Source organism: Ruditapes philippinarum, unplaced genomic scaffold, assembly GCF_026571515.1.
Source record: "Ruditapes philippinarum isolate M1 unplaced genomic scaffold, ASM2657151v2 ctg531_1_1_1_1, whole genome shotgun sequence".
NCBI lineage: Eukaryota > Metazoa > Mollusca > Bivalvia > Venerida > Veneridae > Ruditapes > Ruditapes philippinarum.
In genome coordinates, this window is record NW_026852123.1 from 694,510 (window position 1) to 710,746 (window position 16,237).

The 16,237-nt window shown below is 32.7% G+C and overlaps 1 protein-coding gene across 1 annotated transcript in view; it reads left to right on the top strand.

Annotated features, from left to right (window-relative positions):
* The window catches only part of LOC132749996 (muscle calcium channel subunit alpha-1-like), a 122,525-nt gene that overhangs the window by 15,899 nt on the left and 90,389 nt on the right, over positions 1 to 16,237 (top strand). The window contains 2 exon segments of the mRNA XM_060739949.1: positions 4,305 to 4,665; positions 6,417 to 6,522. Coding sequence (XP_060595932.1) covers positions 4,305 to 4,665; positions 6,417 to 6,522 — 467 coding nt within the window.

Sequence of the window (16,237 nt, forward strand, 5' to 3'; positions counted from 1 at the left end):
TAGTCATGCTGATATCATTATGGGTTTTTCAAATCAAATTTTTCCAATTTATTTCCTGACCTTATCTGTTGGGCAAATTACAGAATAGACGCCTAAATAACTGATGGACATTTTGTCAGTTGTCAGCAGTTTTCACTGATTAGTGTACGAACATAGAATACTGGGTTTATATTTATATTTAACGATGGATATATTTGGACAACATTATATCTGTATTGTATATATAATGCAGGATTCCTGAGCTTAGCAGTGTATATATAAAGATAACCTTTTTAAAATGTCCAAGAGGGCTTCATGAACTGATCCTGTTGTTGACTGTTGACTGTTGGCTGGTTTTGGTCGCAAGTGAAATGTACTTGTAGATTTAGGGGCAGTGCTACACCCAGAAAAGTTGGAAAATGCCAAGAAATTGTTGGTCAGTTTGACATTCATTCAAACAGCCAACAAAAACGAAAAAAAAAAAAGAAATTAATAAGATTATGATAGGGGTAGCTAGGCTTGTATGGTATTTTTAACTTGTTTTCTTTAAAAAATTCTGCCAACTTAAAACCTGAAATCCTATATGAAACCTAAGTGAGCTCTATATTTAGAATTATTAGCTGTTCTGAAAGAAATAATGATATAAAAAAACAAATATTCCTAATATTCGAATAGTCCATCTATATTGATGTCTAGACGATAATCTTTCATTAAAAGCTGCCTGCAAAACTGCAGCTTTTTTTCTTGTGTGTGATAAGGGTTAATAAAGTTAATGATGACAATTTTAGAGAATAGCCACCCACGTAATTGTTATATTACATTATACATTGTATTATACGATAAAACAATACACACTGAAGCATCACTCGCTATATTAAGAGACTGTTTATAATCTCTATCAGTGAAAAGTGCCAAAATGAAGACAGGAATTTACATGTATCATGAAACAACAACATGTTGTTGTGTTATGTCAACATTTTGAGTACTAAATTAGAGAAAAGTAAATTTTTTTTGAAGTTTTTTTCTCACAGCTAAAGAAAAAAGCTGATGTCAGGAGTGTACCTAGTGCGTGTTGATCTTTAACTCTATGAACAAGTTCGTAATATGTTCATTCAGCATTTCCGATGACCTTTATTGAATGTTGCCCTTTTCACTATATACAGTATATGTATGAAAAACAAATATGTGCAGAAATAAAATATGATACCAAAAATCAATAAGTAAAGGCGATCCCTCAACTTCATGAATTCCACAGTGTTATGGTGAAAGTTGCAGGCTTTAAACCAGGGTTAGGATCTTGATGGTACCATAACATTTTTCATGTGAAGAAGCAATCCATTGAACAAATGGGAAATTTGTTGTACTAATTAGGCCACTGGTTACATTGTACCTGAAATATTAGAATAGTTCGAGGAGCACCCATGGTCCTCATTCACCAGTGTAAAGCTGGAGAGTTGGCATTTATGTCCTATTTGGTGTGCCTTGAAAACCAACCTCTAGCATTTGATATACATATTAACTCTTGTCATAAGAAGGATCTTTAGGGAAAATTTTTGTTATCTGGTATTTATAAGTGAATAGGGAACAGTGCAGACCATGTCAGATCAGGCAGCATGGATTTGTCAACTGATAATGGTCAGCACTGGCTACAAGAGTTCTATCGGTTTCTGCCAGCAGGCTAAAGGTTGCTATACATTGCAGCATTCAGTTGTCATTTTTATTTGGATTTTTTTAAAATCCTTCCTTTTTTTTTCTCCCAGCGAACTTCATTAGACGTTTTGTGAAATTCAGTGGCAGATATTGCCTTCTGGGGAAAATTACTGTGAAAGTGTTAAAGTGAGTCTCTCTATACACCTGATGTCTTCATGAAGTCTAAGTGCTGAATATGTATTGATTTTTATAGAGAAAATCAGCAAAAGACAGGAAAATTGTAATGGTAGCTGTGGACAGATATGACCCAATATAGGGTGGATTTTAATAGCTACTAAGAAACTGTTTTGTTTTTTTTATTTTATAAGTGTCATTTGGAAAATGACCGATAGAATTTTTTTTGTCTTGAACGATCAGTAATAATGTCATGTGAATTTACGGACATAAAAGTGCACAAACAATGTTTCCAATGGAGGATTTTAACGTGTGTGAAGGTTTGGCTTTACATATTAAGTGATATGGTGTCAGTTTACACGACTTGATTTTAGTTTTATGTTTAAATATGTTGACGGTTATGAGGTTTTGTTTAGGAACTGGTTATAAAAACCGGTTTTCTTAACCATCCTTCAGTTCTTTACCGTGATTCAAATTCTTGAATAGATGAGTTTTGATGATAACTATTTGTTTGTAATGAAAATGTATACTGTGCTTATTAAGTTATAATATATGCTTGTGATTTTGTATTATAGAATTCTGTCCGGCATTGTACATTTCAACAGCTTGGTGTGAAAGGGTCTTAACTCCTTTAATCCATATGAGTTACATTGCACCAAGCCCTGGATTTGCATGTGAAAAAAGCTTAGTGTTAATAATCAAGCAGGGCTCTTGCGGCTTAGTGGTTAGCACAATGGGACAAGTAATCTTAAGGACTGTTGTCCTTCTGAGTTCTACACCACTGTTTGAAGCAAACCGTTGTTTCCTTGAGCAAAAAACTTGTTGTTTAGTACTGGTTGGTACCAGGAACAAATTCAAAAAGGTTTCTGTAAGCTTATACCTTCTTGCACAATCGAACTAAACTAAATTCTGTATAACTAATTGCCAGTTGTACTCAATAAACAACTTGTGATTTATAAGTTGTCAGAGGATCATTGTGATGGTTTTAGCTTGGTTCATAATTGTTATAATTCTTAAGGAAGTGGAGACTGTTTTGCTCTTGGTTGAACCATTCTTGTTACTTTTATATTGCGATATCATCAGATTTTATTCATCTTTTCTAATTGTACCCATCTAAGGGTCTATAATGTAGTGGACAGGTGAAAGTCAAAATAAGTTTACATTTTGCCATAATCGATCTTTTCAATTTCATAATTTACTTGGTATGAAGGATGAATAGCAGAAAATAACTCACATGGCCCAATATGAGCATAATGTCACTTTAGATATGTTATTAAAAAAAAGAAAAATATGCTCCAAATAATCGTCAAATCAAAGGAATTATAAGGTGAAAAATGAAATTTGCTGATGTTAAAAAACATAAACAATAAGGAAACCCCTGCAATACCTCTAATCTATCAGTTCCCTGTCTAAACATAACCTAATGATTTGTTTCCTGGTTTTCTATTTTTAGAAATGAACATCACTAACACCTTAAAATAGCACTGGAAGATTTAGGCTTATCAGTAATATGATGCACTTTTTCAAGATAAAATTACTGAAATACTTACTTTGAAACAACACAGAATTGTTATTCTAACAAAAAGTAAAATCTGAAGGCCGCTTTAAATTGTGTGAGAATGTTTCACAGACTGAGTTGTTGTTTTGTATTAATGAACTGATTCTTATAGCAAAATTTGAACTAAATCTAGAAAGGAAAAAATGCAGTACTGTAATAATGAATTAAAATGTTACTGTGCATAAAGATATAAAAAGAGTGGTTAAGCTTTCAAAACAGCATAAATTTCCTCATTTTATCAACACACTTTGATATGGTATAAAATTTAAATGAAGTACCGAATTTATCCAAGAAACAAATTACTAGTTTGCATGCTGTTTGGCAATTTTCTCTTTTGCATAACAGATGAAATCTATTGCGTATCTTTAAAGCTTTTATGTCACTAAAAGTCTTATGCTGAGTAATGTTGTCACTCACTTAGGCAACTTTGAATAAATTTCAAGGAAGTGCATACAGAATATATTTACATTTACATATTCTCATAAAGTAGTATGTTCGAAGACTTTCTTATTTATAGAATGTTAAGGAATTTTTTATATTGTAGAAAAACAAAAGATCATTAATCTCAGTGGAAGTGAAATTGATTATTATTAAGTTATATGAGCTGAAAAAAATCACAATCGTTTTTCATTCTATATTATAATGTTACAGAGTCTATAATACCAATAACCCCACCACCTCATACTTTGAACCTATCCTCATGAATATTAGGTAGAGCCAGTCATGTGTATTCATGTACTCATTTATTCATTCATTCACTTATTCATTCACTTATTCAGTCATTCACTTATTCATTCATTCATTCTCTAATCATTCATTCAGAATTATTCTTCATGCTTCATTTAATAAACAATAAACATAAATCAGTAGGATTAATTCGTTCATTCGTTCATCCGTACAATTCATTTTGATAATGAATATAATTTATAATTATTTTTTTCAGGGGAAAACCATGAAAGACCATCTACAAATTCCAGCCCACCATCAAACAGCGTATACCAAAACACAGCCAGCAAACCGCCAGAGCCTGGTGGACAGAGGCTCGGACCCGGTCCCACCACAGTTCCCACACAGATCCCACAACCTGGCGGTGGTGGGCTCAATTTTCAATCTCCAACAGATGCCAAACCGCTCAGTCCTGGTTGGAGTGCTGCGATAGCAGCCGCACAAGGAGCTGCAAACATGACGCGTAAACGACAAAACAGAAAGCAACAAAATCAAAATGTCCGCCCTGTGCGGGCACTATGTTGTCTCAGCCTTACAAATCCAATACGCAAATTGTGTATACGGGTAGTGGAATGGAAATATCCTTTTTTTTTAGACAATTAAGATATTTAAAATTATTAATGCTTATCTTAATTGCTAAAAAAAATTTTTAAATGGTAGGAATTAAAAGAACACAACTGAATGATGGCTAATTCTATTTCGTCAGATGGAAAGTAAAAAATTGAAATGGTTTCTGCATTATTTCAAGTGATTTGTCAGTGAATCATAGCCTCTAGTGGTGATTTAGTTGCAGGCAATCTAGGCCTTTGTTAAAGAGAGCATTTCTTTTAGTTTGATTAATTGTTTATTAGAAATAATTACATTTGGTTTTTTGTAGCTTAGGACGTTGATCCAATTATTTTTCAAAATTTGAAAAAAACAAAAAAAAACAAAAAAACAATAAAAGATGTTGCATAAAAATCAATTTTGATACAACAGGCTTGTATGGTTTGTTAAAATGTAGTTGTAGAAAATCATACTTTAGGAATAGAATGTGATTACTAAATTAAAAATACATGATTTAAGAAACATTTTAGATTTTTGACAGCATTTGAGCCGTGCCATGACAAAACCAGCATAATGGGTTTGCGACCAGCATGGATCCAGACCAGCCTGCGCATCCGTGCAGTCTGATCAGGATCCATGCTGTTCGCTTACCAACCCTATTACAAGTAGAGAAACTGATAGCGAACAGCATGGATCCTGATCAGACTGTGCGGATGAGCAGGCTGGTCTGGATCCATGCTGGTCGCAAACCCATTATGTTGGTTTTGTCATGACGCGGCTCATTTGTTTCTAGGACGCAATTATATATTTATTATCAGGTTACTAGGGCAGCAGCCACTGTGCAGCACCAGCTTGTAATTCATTCCATATCTTCCCATATTAATTTGATAACTCATGAAATATTAAACAACAGATAAATACAGGATTTCCCAAAAAATGTTACAAATTTCAGTAGGAATTTTATTTCTTTCCTATTCCTGCCTATAATTTTTGTTAGGAATTTTATTTCTTTCCTTAGATTCCTGCCTATAATTTTTGTTACATTCTGTTGAATGAAGATTTAATGTCTAGTTGATGTACAGGTAATCTTGGGGCATCTATCATGGCTGATTGATTTAGGTGGCACACTTCAACTTTCTTGCTATTTACGGCTATAAGTTCAAATCTTGCCATTGGGTTGTTGAAGTAAAGGTCAAGGTGATTCTAGTTGTTGAAGTAAAGGTCAAGGTGATTCTAGTTGTTGAAGTAAAGGTCAAGGTGATTCTAGTTGTTGAAGTAAAGGTCAAGGTGATTCTAATGTCTTTTTTGGTTCACAGAAGTAAAAGTTTGTAGAATCACTAGGGCATAGTTATTTCAAAGCTTAAGGCAATGTCCTTATGTATTCATAACTTTTAAGAAATGTAAAAAAACTTTTAAGAAATGTTAAAAGATGGGATCTAGGAGATTTACCTTCTGTTTTTAGTCACATTTGTATGATTTTCCAATTTCATGGTGCACTACCAGTAACAATTAGTCAACCTGATAAGCTTATTTTTAAAGTTGTAGCTGAAAGACTTTGTTTGTATCCCTGGATTGCCTTGAAAAAAAAACAAAATATCATTAATGCCATAGTATTTGCTAGTATGAGTTGCAGAAGACATATTGCTCTCCTTAAGCAGTGTTATTGTAATTCATTTGTATAGAAAACTAATATTTATATATCTTACAGATTTAATTAGTTAATGAAATATGACTATTTTTATATTAATAACGTTAATACAGATTTTCCTTAACGAGTGATCACGCCTTTTGAATACCTGATTCTAGTGACTATATTTGCCAACTGTATAGCCCTAGCGGTTTATACCCCATATCCTGCATCTGACACCAACGAAGTCAACAAGGCGCTTGTAAGTATATCAAACTTTGTCTTAACTTTCTTATAACCTGAACTGAACAAAAGTTTATAATTACTTGCCCCTCACTACATGGATTCTGAATTGCTTTAGAAATACACACAAAGTTTTTCGTGCAAGGAATCCAGCTATCTCGTGTGAGCTTTCATGCCGAAGGCCCATGGCATTGAGTTCCAAGATCTTGCATGAGGAGCATCAGAGCTGTTTCCTCCAATAGTTGAGCAGGAGGGTAGTCACATGACCATTACCTGAACATAAAAGTTATTGTGTGAAATTGTTTCCTCATGATTTTATATACTTGAATATAATTATTTGTAAAACTCTTCTGATATACATGTACATACAATTCTGACTACAACTCAGTCAAAATGATAGAGTGATCCATTTGAAAGCTTAAGAGTGTGAATTATGGAAAATGTTCCTACATTCAAGCTCCGATGAGGGGTGAGCTTTTAGGATCGTTTAATGTCCGTCGTCAATTGTCAGCAAACTTGGTCAGGATGCTTGTCTAAACTTGGTCAGGATGCTTGTCTAAGTAATTGCTCTGATGAGTTCGATGGGTCAGGTGAGCGATCTAGGGCCATCTTGACCCCCTTGTTTTTTTCTTCTTCTACCCTACCCGTAATTGGTCAAGAAAGCTACACTTTAAATTATGGGCAATGGCTTATTTACGCTTCAGTGGAAAGGAGTGACCATGTGACTAAGGTTTCAGTTTTCTTTAATTAAAGTGCGTCTCACGCAACTATAGTCTTATCTATCATGCTAAGTGTACATGTGAATCAGAAAGCTTTTGCAAAAATAATATCATATTTGCCTGTCTAAACTGTCTATAGAAAGATGATTATGGTGACGTATTTTATAGAAGGTTAAATTTACTGGGTAATATGATTGATCCGATAATTATTCACAGATGAGTTGAGCAGTTGTAAATCGACTGTAATGTATCAGTTATTATTGATTACGAGCCTCAGTTCTGATTTTTGAATTGTAATATCAATTTTTTAGAATTTTTAATTTTATATGAACAAGAGTGTTCCGCAAGAAAGCTTTTAATGTTCTAGCCAATATATAATACAAGCTCACATTGGAGTTTCAGGACCTATTTTAGGTAACGATAGGTGGAAGCAAATTTCTCCCAATTTAAACATTTGTGATTTCGATATTTATATTTTACATTTACTTTGTTGTCGTTATATTCATTTGACCTTGCCAAGATTAGATCCACTATTTACAATCAACAAAATTACAATTTTTACCAAGAATGAAATGAACAAGAATGACTTGGTTGGAAAAGCTCTCCTCAGTAATTTCCAAGGGATAAGTCGGGATATTTTTATCTGGTGCCTTGATTTACATAGAATCTACATACATTTAACCAATCAAGCGGACAATGTTTTCTATGATGGTTATAAATTGTTTCTCATAATTTGTTACAGGCCATTTGTCACTTATGCAGATCTACACAGTTTATGTCTGGTTCATTTAATCCAATCAGGGATATAGCACGAAAGCACCGTTAATAAGCCGTGTTCCTGCTATGTAAAAGATATTTTTGCCTATATATCGACAATATGATAAAAGACAGAAGATAAGAAAAAATGGAGACCTACCTTATCTTTGCCTTCCGTCTGGTTGACAATTTTCTGGTTTTTTTTATACAGACAAATCTGGAGAATTTTCAGAATAATTCCTGGTAAAGGTTTTTGTAATATGTTTTTCTTGGGATAGGGCTTTCTTGGGGTCAACAGGATTGAAATAATTTAACTGGTTAGTGGTCTGGTAACTAACAGAGGCATTAGCTGTGCCAGATCATGGGCCTTATTTACGGCTTTCCTTAATTATAACTCGAAGATAAATAATCCTGATATGTTTTGCCTTGTCAGGCAAGGTCTGGTAGATCAATATATATAACTCCTTGTTTATATTTTTGAAATGTAGATCAAATATACTTCAAAATAAAAAAAATAAAACAATCTACGTTTTTACAAAATAAACATCCATTTTATCAGTATGGATAGAGCAAGGACAATTTCACCATTTGTTTGGATGTTTTTCCAGACATGAAAATAGAATAGTAGATGTTATTTTAAGATTTTAAGATCTGCTCCCACTGTTTCAGAAGGCTATTGTTTAGCTAGACATTGTTGAAATGCTGGCTGCAGCAGACACATAAAAACTGCTTGTATATGCTGAAAACCTCAGGTATTTTAAACAGATATCAATAAGAATATTGGCCATTTTTTCCTGAGATTTTACAATGTTTTCAAGAGTGAAGGCCAAAATGCCAGACAGAAAATATACAAGGTATATGGTACATGTAGTATGAGAACTCTTTTAGTTAACGCAGTTTCCAACCTCTAACCCTGACAGAACACTCGTAATGCCTGCCTATATGGTATTTTTTCTGGTGGCAAGAGTAAACAAATCTGAGGGCAGCCGCACAACAAACACTTGTAGCACCTATGATAACTGTTCAGAGCTTTGCCGGCTGGTACACACATGCCATTCACTATTTTTGATTGTGTTAAATTGATATTGCCTGACCAGTTAATATCCCTGGTATGCTGAAGCAAACTTCTTATCATGCTCCAAAGTTCTTTAAACTGCCAACAAATTATTAAAGTCATTCCTGGAAAAATTGCACATAGAAGAACCAAATGATTTATGTTGAAAATTTGAAGCTGAACTTTTATTAAAGGAGCTCAACTGGGTAAAAAAGCCTACATTTTTTTCATAGATCAAGTGAAACATGTAAAATGAAAAAATCTGCAATGGATAAAAAAGAGATATGCTCAGAATTAAATTGAATACCATTTTTTTATGCGCTTCTATGCCCAATTGAAGTGAAATTTTGGTCATTTTGTACTATAAAAATGAATATACTGGAAAAACAGAATAAATAAGGGAATGAGCTGAAAATTTGCACACAAGTTATTGGTTCAGACGTACCGGTACATCAAATAATACACAAATCTCTGACACTTAATATGTCCGATCATGCCAAGTCAAAGAACTTCAATAGAGTCCTTTAAAGATAAAGTTACTGAAACAAACAAAAATATAAACTAACATTATGGCTTGTTTCCAAGATATTTGAATTTTATTAGCCTATAAATAGCCGTAAATCACACGACAAATGTAATTATGAATATGGAAATATAGACCGATATCTAATTTAGCTGAAGTGTGAAAATAGCACTAAACCTTCTTTCAAGTGAACAAGCCTGGAGGGTCATTTACCTTGCAGAATACTTTTATAAAGGTGTACTTCTGTAAATTATTCAGCATATAACTAAAGGAATGACAATCCAATTAGAAGAAGCATGTAAATAAAACACAGAAGATGCTTGTGTTTATAATTTCAAATTTTTCTGTACTTTTGTCTATTCTACATGTTCTTTGGCAAGACTCGATTGCTTTGAAGTCGGCATGGGTTAGTCTACAGATGCGAATGTATATTTCTATAGGAAGAATGGAGAAAGGAATGTAAGAACTGTTGATTCACAGACAGGATAGGCATTGATAAAACTTGGAAAGGCGAACAATCTGTGCATGAATAATTCTTTACCACAATATGTTTAGATATGATGTTTCCAAAATGTTCTGTCTGTGTGATAATTCTTGGCATGCAGCTGACGGGATTATCTACCCTGAATTATTGATTTCTGTTTTCCGGTTAATGGTAGAATCTGTTTGTTTTTTTGCAAACATTTATCATGTTGTTAAAGGTTTTCATGTGTTTGTGATGATTATAAAGGGTAACGGTTTCTCATCGGTTTCTCATCACTGATACAGACATCATGTGGCATATTAATAGTCGGTCACTTGAGGAAAAATTGGTTATTACCGGTGAGTTATCCAGGAAAGCCAGTAAAGTGAACTGACTGCAGAAATATGACCAAAACTGTGTTGAAATTAGCGTAATACTCCCCAACCCCCCAACTTTGGGCAAACAAACATTAAAAGGCAAGGTGGTACAACAATGTTATTAAATCTCATTTAATTAGGCAGAGGCCTTATCCCCTTGATTTTGGAAAAAATTGCCGCTAAACTTATTTACAATTTATGCATAAATTTATATTCACAAACATTTGAAGTCATGAAAAAAGAAGCAACACATGTTTTTACGTCACACCTCGACTTCTGTACACCTAAATTTAAATTTAGGTGTATATATAAGTCCAGGTGGATTTCACGTGATACGTAATTACGTTATTATACTATGTGTATATAGTTTATATTACTTTAAAGTAAAAAAAAGTTTTCCTCGATGAAAGGCGAAAGTTTTTTTCCTGGTTCGTTATCATCAATGCAAGGAAACAGTCTGTGACTGATTATAATTTTTTATGCACTATCTATGTCTGACCTAAATATTGTCCAATATTGAATCAGTTACACAGAGAAAACATTGTGTATTACATATGACAACTATGTGTTGTTGTTTTTTTTTCCTCTCACTCACTCTGGCTCTATTACATGTGTACCTTATTACCTTCTCATATAGTGATAGTACATGCAAGTCATATGGTTTCCATTGACTTTAATGTGTTTTTCGTGCTTTTTGTAGGTGGAACAAGTTTGTCTAACTTATAACTCTGCAATTACACTAATTTTTTTCTCTGGCAACATAAATGTTTTGTCCTTACAACAATGTCGGTTTTACCAGAATGTAAGCAAATTTTGACATGAGTGTTTTTTTCCGGTATCTGTTATTCTTAATATCTTCCAGTTTATAGTGGTTTACTCATATTATTATATACCATTGCAAGTTTGTTAAAATTCTGTTCCCTTTTGTTATCAATTTAACACTCTTTTTCATAGTACCTCATCCTGAAATATTTGGTGTGTTGCTCTTTGCCATAGATATCTGCACTTGGTAGGAGTTTTAAGCTAAGTAGGTCAAGGTCTCTGAAGCTAAAAATAGATTTTCCTACAATTCCCCAAAGTTATTATTAGACAGTTATTTTTAATTTTGTTAAAAGAAGAGACATCAGGCAGCATCAATCAATGTTTAACTCAGTTATCCATATTGCAAGTCTCGTCATTTAAGCATGTAAGATAAATTTTTAAAAAAACTCATTAAAGGCATTTTTTTAGAAATTTGTTTGTTACTGGGCAGATGTGTGTCAGATTGTAATTTAGTAACCTTTCCTAATACAATCTTATTAATGTAGATCAAAATGCTTTTTTCCCCCCAGACTTCCACTTAATCATTTTTGCATATATGAAAACAGAATTCCATGCATTGTATAAAGTATACTTGATAAAAGATGCAATTTCCATGGTACAATCTATGTGATACATTATCCATGGCAGTTTAGCCCCAAGGTTTTTAAATCATCTGATTTGTGATTAAGTTTTTCTTAGATGATTTCAAAGCTTGAACCCTGCAGCGTCAGTTCCTGTATTGTAACATCAAAAGAATCAATTATTACAATCATTTAAATTGGAAGTACGAGATAACCACAGAAAATATCGCAAAAATGATGAAAATTGATGAAAATCGTGTTTCCATGTTGCTGCATTTGTTTCTTGCTTTTATATTGATACCATGCCAAACCATAGCATTTTATTACTCCGTAGACTCCGCACACTCTTTAATGTTGTTAATAATTCATGATTTCTATTGTACTTCCCTTCAACATTTCCCCGAAAATGAGCAATTAACTGTTTTAGGGCATTTTACTTTTATCCCAGTACAAAATGAATACTAACTGATACTACTAACTCAGTTTTTCTTAGACTGCAACTTGAGCTTCTTCTGACAGCATGAAATATATTTTATTTAAAATTTCAAATTTCTGTGACTTATAATTGTCAAAAACTCTACTCCCTCCGCCCTGTTTTATTTTGGGTGTTCATGTTACAAAAACCAATTCTTAGAGAATCTCTACAAAGAAGGTGTCAATTGGTCACCTATAAACGGTCTTACAAGGGACGATAAAAGGTCTTGTTAAGAATTTCCTTTTAAATTCATAAAGATGTATATAATGCTTCAATTCTATTTGTCTGGCTTAAATGTATACAAATATGCTGGTTAGGTCTTTGAGACGGTTTTTATAGAAATTTTCTGTTTCCTTAATTACATACAAATTATTAATTGGTCATATTAGGTCTTTTAAAATAGCTTCTGTTTCTAAATATGATTTTAAAAACCCTAAATGATAGGTTCTTCAAGATGTTATATAATCTTAACATAGTCTGTGGCACCAATTATATGTACACATGTTGTTGGACTGGTTCCAGTAGTTTCTACCGTTTTTGCATGTTTGATGAATGGTGTAAGAGAATTTTAGTGTCACAGTCTCAAAATATGTCTGGCATCTGTGAAAAATATAAATATTTTGGTGTCTGGACTACAGAAACACATTTTCAGCAGAGCTGATTTGTTGGCGACGCCGGTGAGCGGCGTCGTCTTATATGGAATGCTTTTTATTTTTGCCTATGGAAGGAGCTGTTATTATTAGCAGTTAATTTCATGTTGAGTTAATTAGATTTATTTTGATTCGTAAAAATCAAGTAAACAAATATGTTGTTATATTTGTATTTAATAACTTTATATAAAAAGCATGTGCATTGTGATATTATTTTTACGAAATTGCAGGCTCAGTTTAACAGCTTGTCCCTTAGTTTTATTGACAATACTAAAACCCGGATTTCGAATATCGTTGTGGTCTACATTGATGCCGTATCCATTCGTTAATTCATTTATATATTTTCAAAATGTTCTTACAAGAAGAAAGTTCACCTGCAAATGAGTATAAGGATAGGTAATGGACTGTTGTTAACGATTATCCTATTGATTTTATCCATATTACGTTGATCTGTTGCACAGAATGGTTGTTTTTACAAAGTGTACCAGTATCCGGATGTTGAAAGCTATCCGATTTTCTGCAATAACTGATGGTCATCTATTTTTTTATGAATACTTTACCATTAATTTGCATGGCTTAATAAAACTGACTGAGCCTGCAACATTTCGTAATTTTAATGTTTAGGGTGTTCTTTTGGGTTTCAGGTTTTCTCTCTTTTAAGGGGAAGTAACTCATGTTTACTAAATTATTTGTTCTTTTCTGTCTACTCTATATTTAGTATTACTTACTATTTTTTGTTTTTTTTTATAAAATTTACCAGTTGTAAGGTCATCAAAAGCAGAGAGGCCCTGATGAGTGAATATTGATACATATTTTTACTGGCTTGATATACCCTAGACCAGATTTTTCTAGTTTGTTCAGTTGGTACATGTACATACCTATAGGTATTCTGCTAGAGGCATCTTCTAATCACTATGTGAAATTATTATTTTCTATGTGTTTGTATATGAATTGTTACTAAAATAACCTTTGGTAAAAATGAAAGGTAGAATATTTAAGCTATACATATAGGTGCTCATTTTAAACACTTGATTACATTATATGCAGTTAGTTATACATTGTATAGTAAAGTCTAATGGAAGGTTAAGAGGGACAGTATTTGTTACTGTTAGAGATATGCATTTAATGTTTAGACACTAACACAACTTAATCTGTATCACATGATATAGACTATTTGAGATTTTTTTTACTTTTATACTATACAATATCATAATTGTTTTCTTTCTACAAGATTATGGATTCCTGTTAATAGGATGTAATATTTTTTTTAATGGAACCTGAGAATTATTAATGTAATGTGCATACAAGTGTATCATAGTATATGGATATAATGTGCATTTCTGTATTTAAAGACTTACAGTTATGATGGATGAGACTTGCATTTAAATTTATAAATGATAATACATGTATTGATCAGTCTACAGGTTATAGTTGTTTATACCCAGTGTTAGCTGGCTAATAATAGTATCTATAACAGAGTTTATATATTCTACTAGATTTTGAATTCCATCCATTAGTACCAATGTTAATGTTAGGATTTCATATTTATTTAATAGAAACTGGGAATTATTAATGTTATGTGCATACATGTATATCTTAGTATATTGATATGATGAGACTTATAATATTTCTGAATTTAAAGAGTTACAGTTATGTCATTATTATTAAAGGGATGAAACTTTCATTTAAAGTTATAAATGATAATACATGTATTGATTGAAAATGTCCTGAAACTTGGATCAAGCAATATAATTGATAAAGTCTCAAAAAATCATATTTTGAATGGTTATTCTAATTTTTTTCTAACATGTGCATAGATTGAAAAGGACAACTTCTGTCTTATCTATTTGTAATGGAGGGACACCGGTCTCAATTTCCAAGCTTAGGTCTCCTGAGTCAACCCGACAACAGACTTTTCATAGAGTAGATTGTTACTTGCCCTTGAATAAATTTGTACACTAAATTTTATAGCGGGTGATTTTTGCCACATGAAAACTAACAAAGTACAAAAAAGTAACCGGGCGCCAGACACAAAGTGGTGAGTTTGTTGCATTTTCATGTTTTCGCCCAGTGCCCTTGATGCAAAATACAAATCAGCCTTCATAAAATTTCTTATCATAGAAAAAGGGTTAGTTTTTTATCCGTACAAAAAATAGATATTGTACATGTATTATTACAGTTATGTTCACTTTCAAATTGACCTGTTATAAATAATGGCACAACCAATAGTTTACTGTCTAAGCCCTTTTTAGTAAAAATAATTATACGTAATATATAAATTGTTATTTTAATTTAGACTATGAGTATGTAAGGTTTTTATTTCTTATTTATTAATTAAGAATTAATTATCTGTTAATTTAAAAATCTAAATATCTGTCACGGTTTAGAACTGTTCACTATTCAGGCCAGAAAATGTGTAAGCGGCCAGATAGTTCAATCGCTTACAGCCGCAGTACATTATTCTGTGGGTCACAGGTTTGAGTTCTGGTCAAGCTGAAAGTTTCTCTCATCCAGTGACTGCATATAACCATGAGTTTAATTCACTATGCACTGTAAACATCAGAAATTCAAGGTCATAAACCAATAGAGTGGGGAAATATGTTGTGGTTTAGAACTATTTCATTATTAAAGAGAAAATGTGTAGCCGGCCGGATAGCTCAGTTCGTCTTCTGAAAGTCATGGGTTCGAGTCATGGTCAGGCAGTTTAAGTCAGGGTTTAGAAGTGGTTTTTCAACTGACACATGTTTGATTCATTTAATAGATTGTATTTTATTTGAAATGGACAAAGGCAGTATTGCATGATACTTTTAGATCTACAAAAAGCATTTGATACAGTTGATCACACTATACTGCACATGAAGAAGTTCTTTTTCTTCTTCTTCATGGAACTTCAAGCATCTGTCATAAGTAATGACATTCTTACATGGTTCAAGTCTTATCTCTGATAGCAGCTGGTTGATGTGGCTGGTACTCCTTCTACTACTGCTCTGAGTACCTATGGTGTCCCCCTGATGTTCATTTTAGGTCCTCTTTTATGTCTAATATATGTCAATGACTGCAACCTAAGCAATAAGCTTTTATTATATGCACAGGCACAAGTATCAGACCTGGGAAGAAAAAATATGACCAGATTGATAAAAAAAAAACTTGTGTTCATCTTAAAATTGTCACAAACCAAAAAAATGTAAATAATGACCCCCTTTAAAAATATACTTTAAATTAATAGTATATTTTTAAAGGGGGTCATTATTTACATTTTTTTTTTTTGGTTTGTGACACTTTTAAGATGAACACAGTTTTTTATCAATCTGGTCATACTTTTTCTTCCCAGGTCC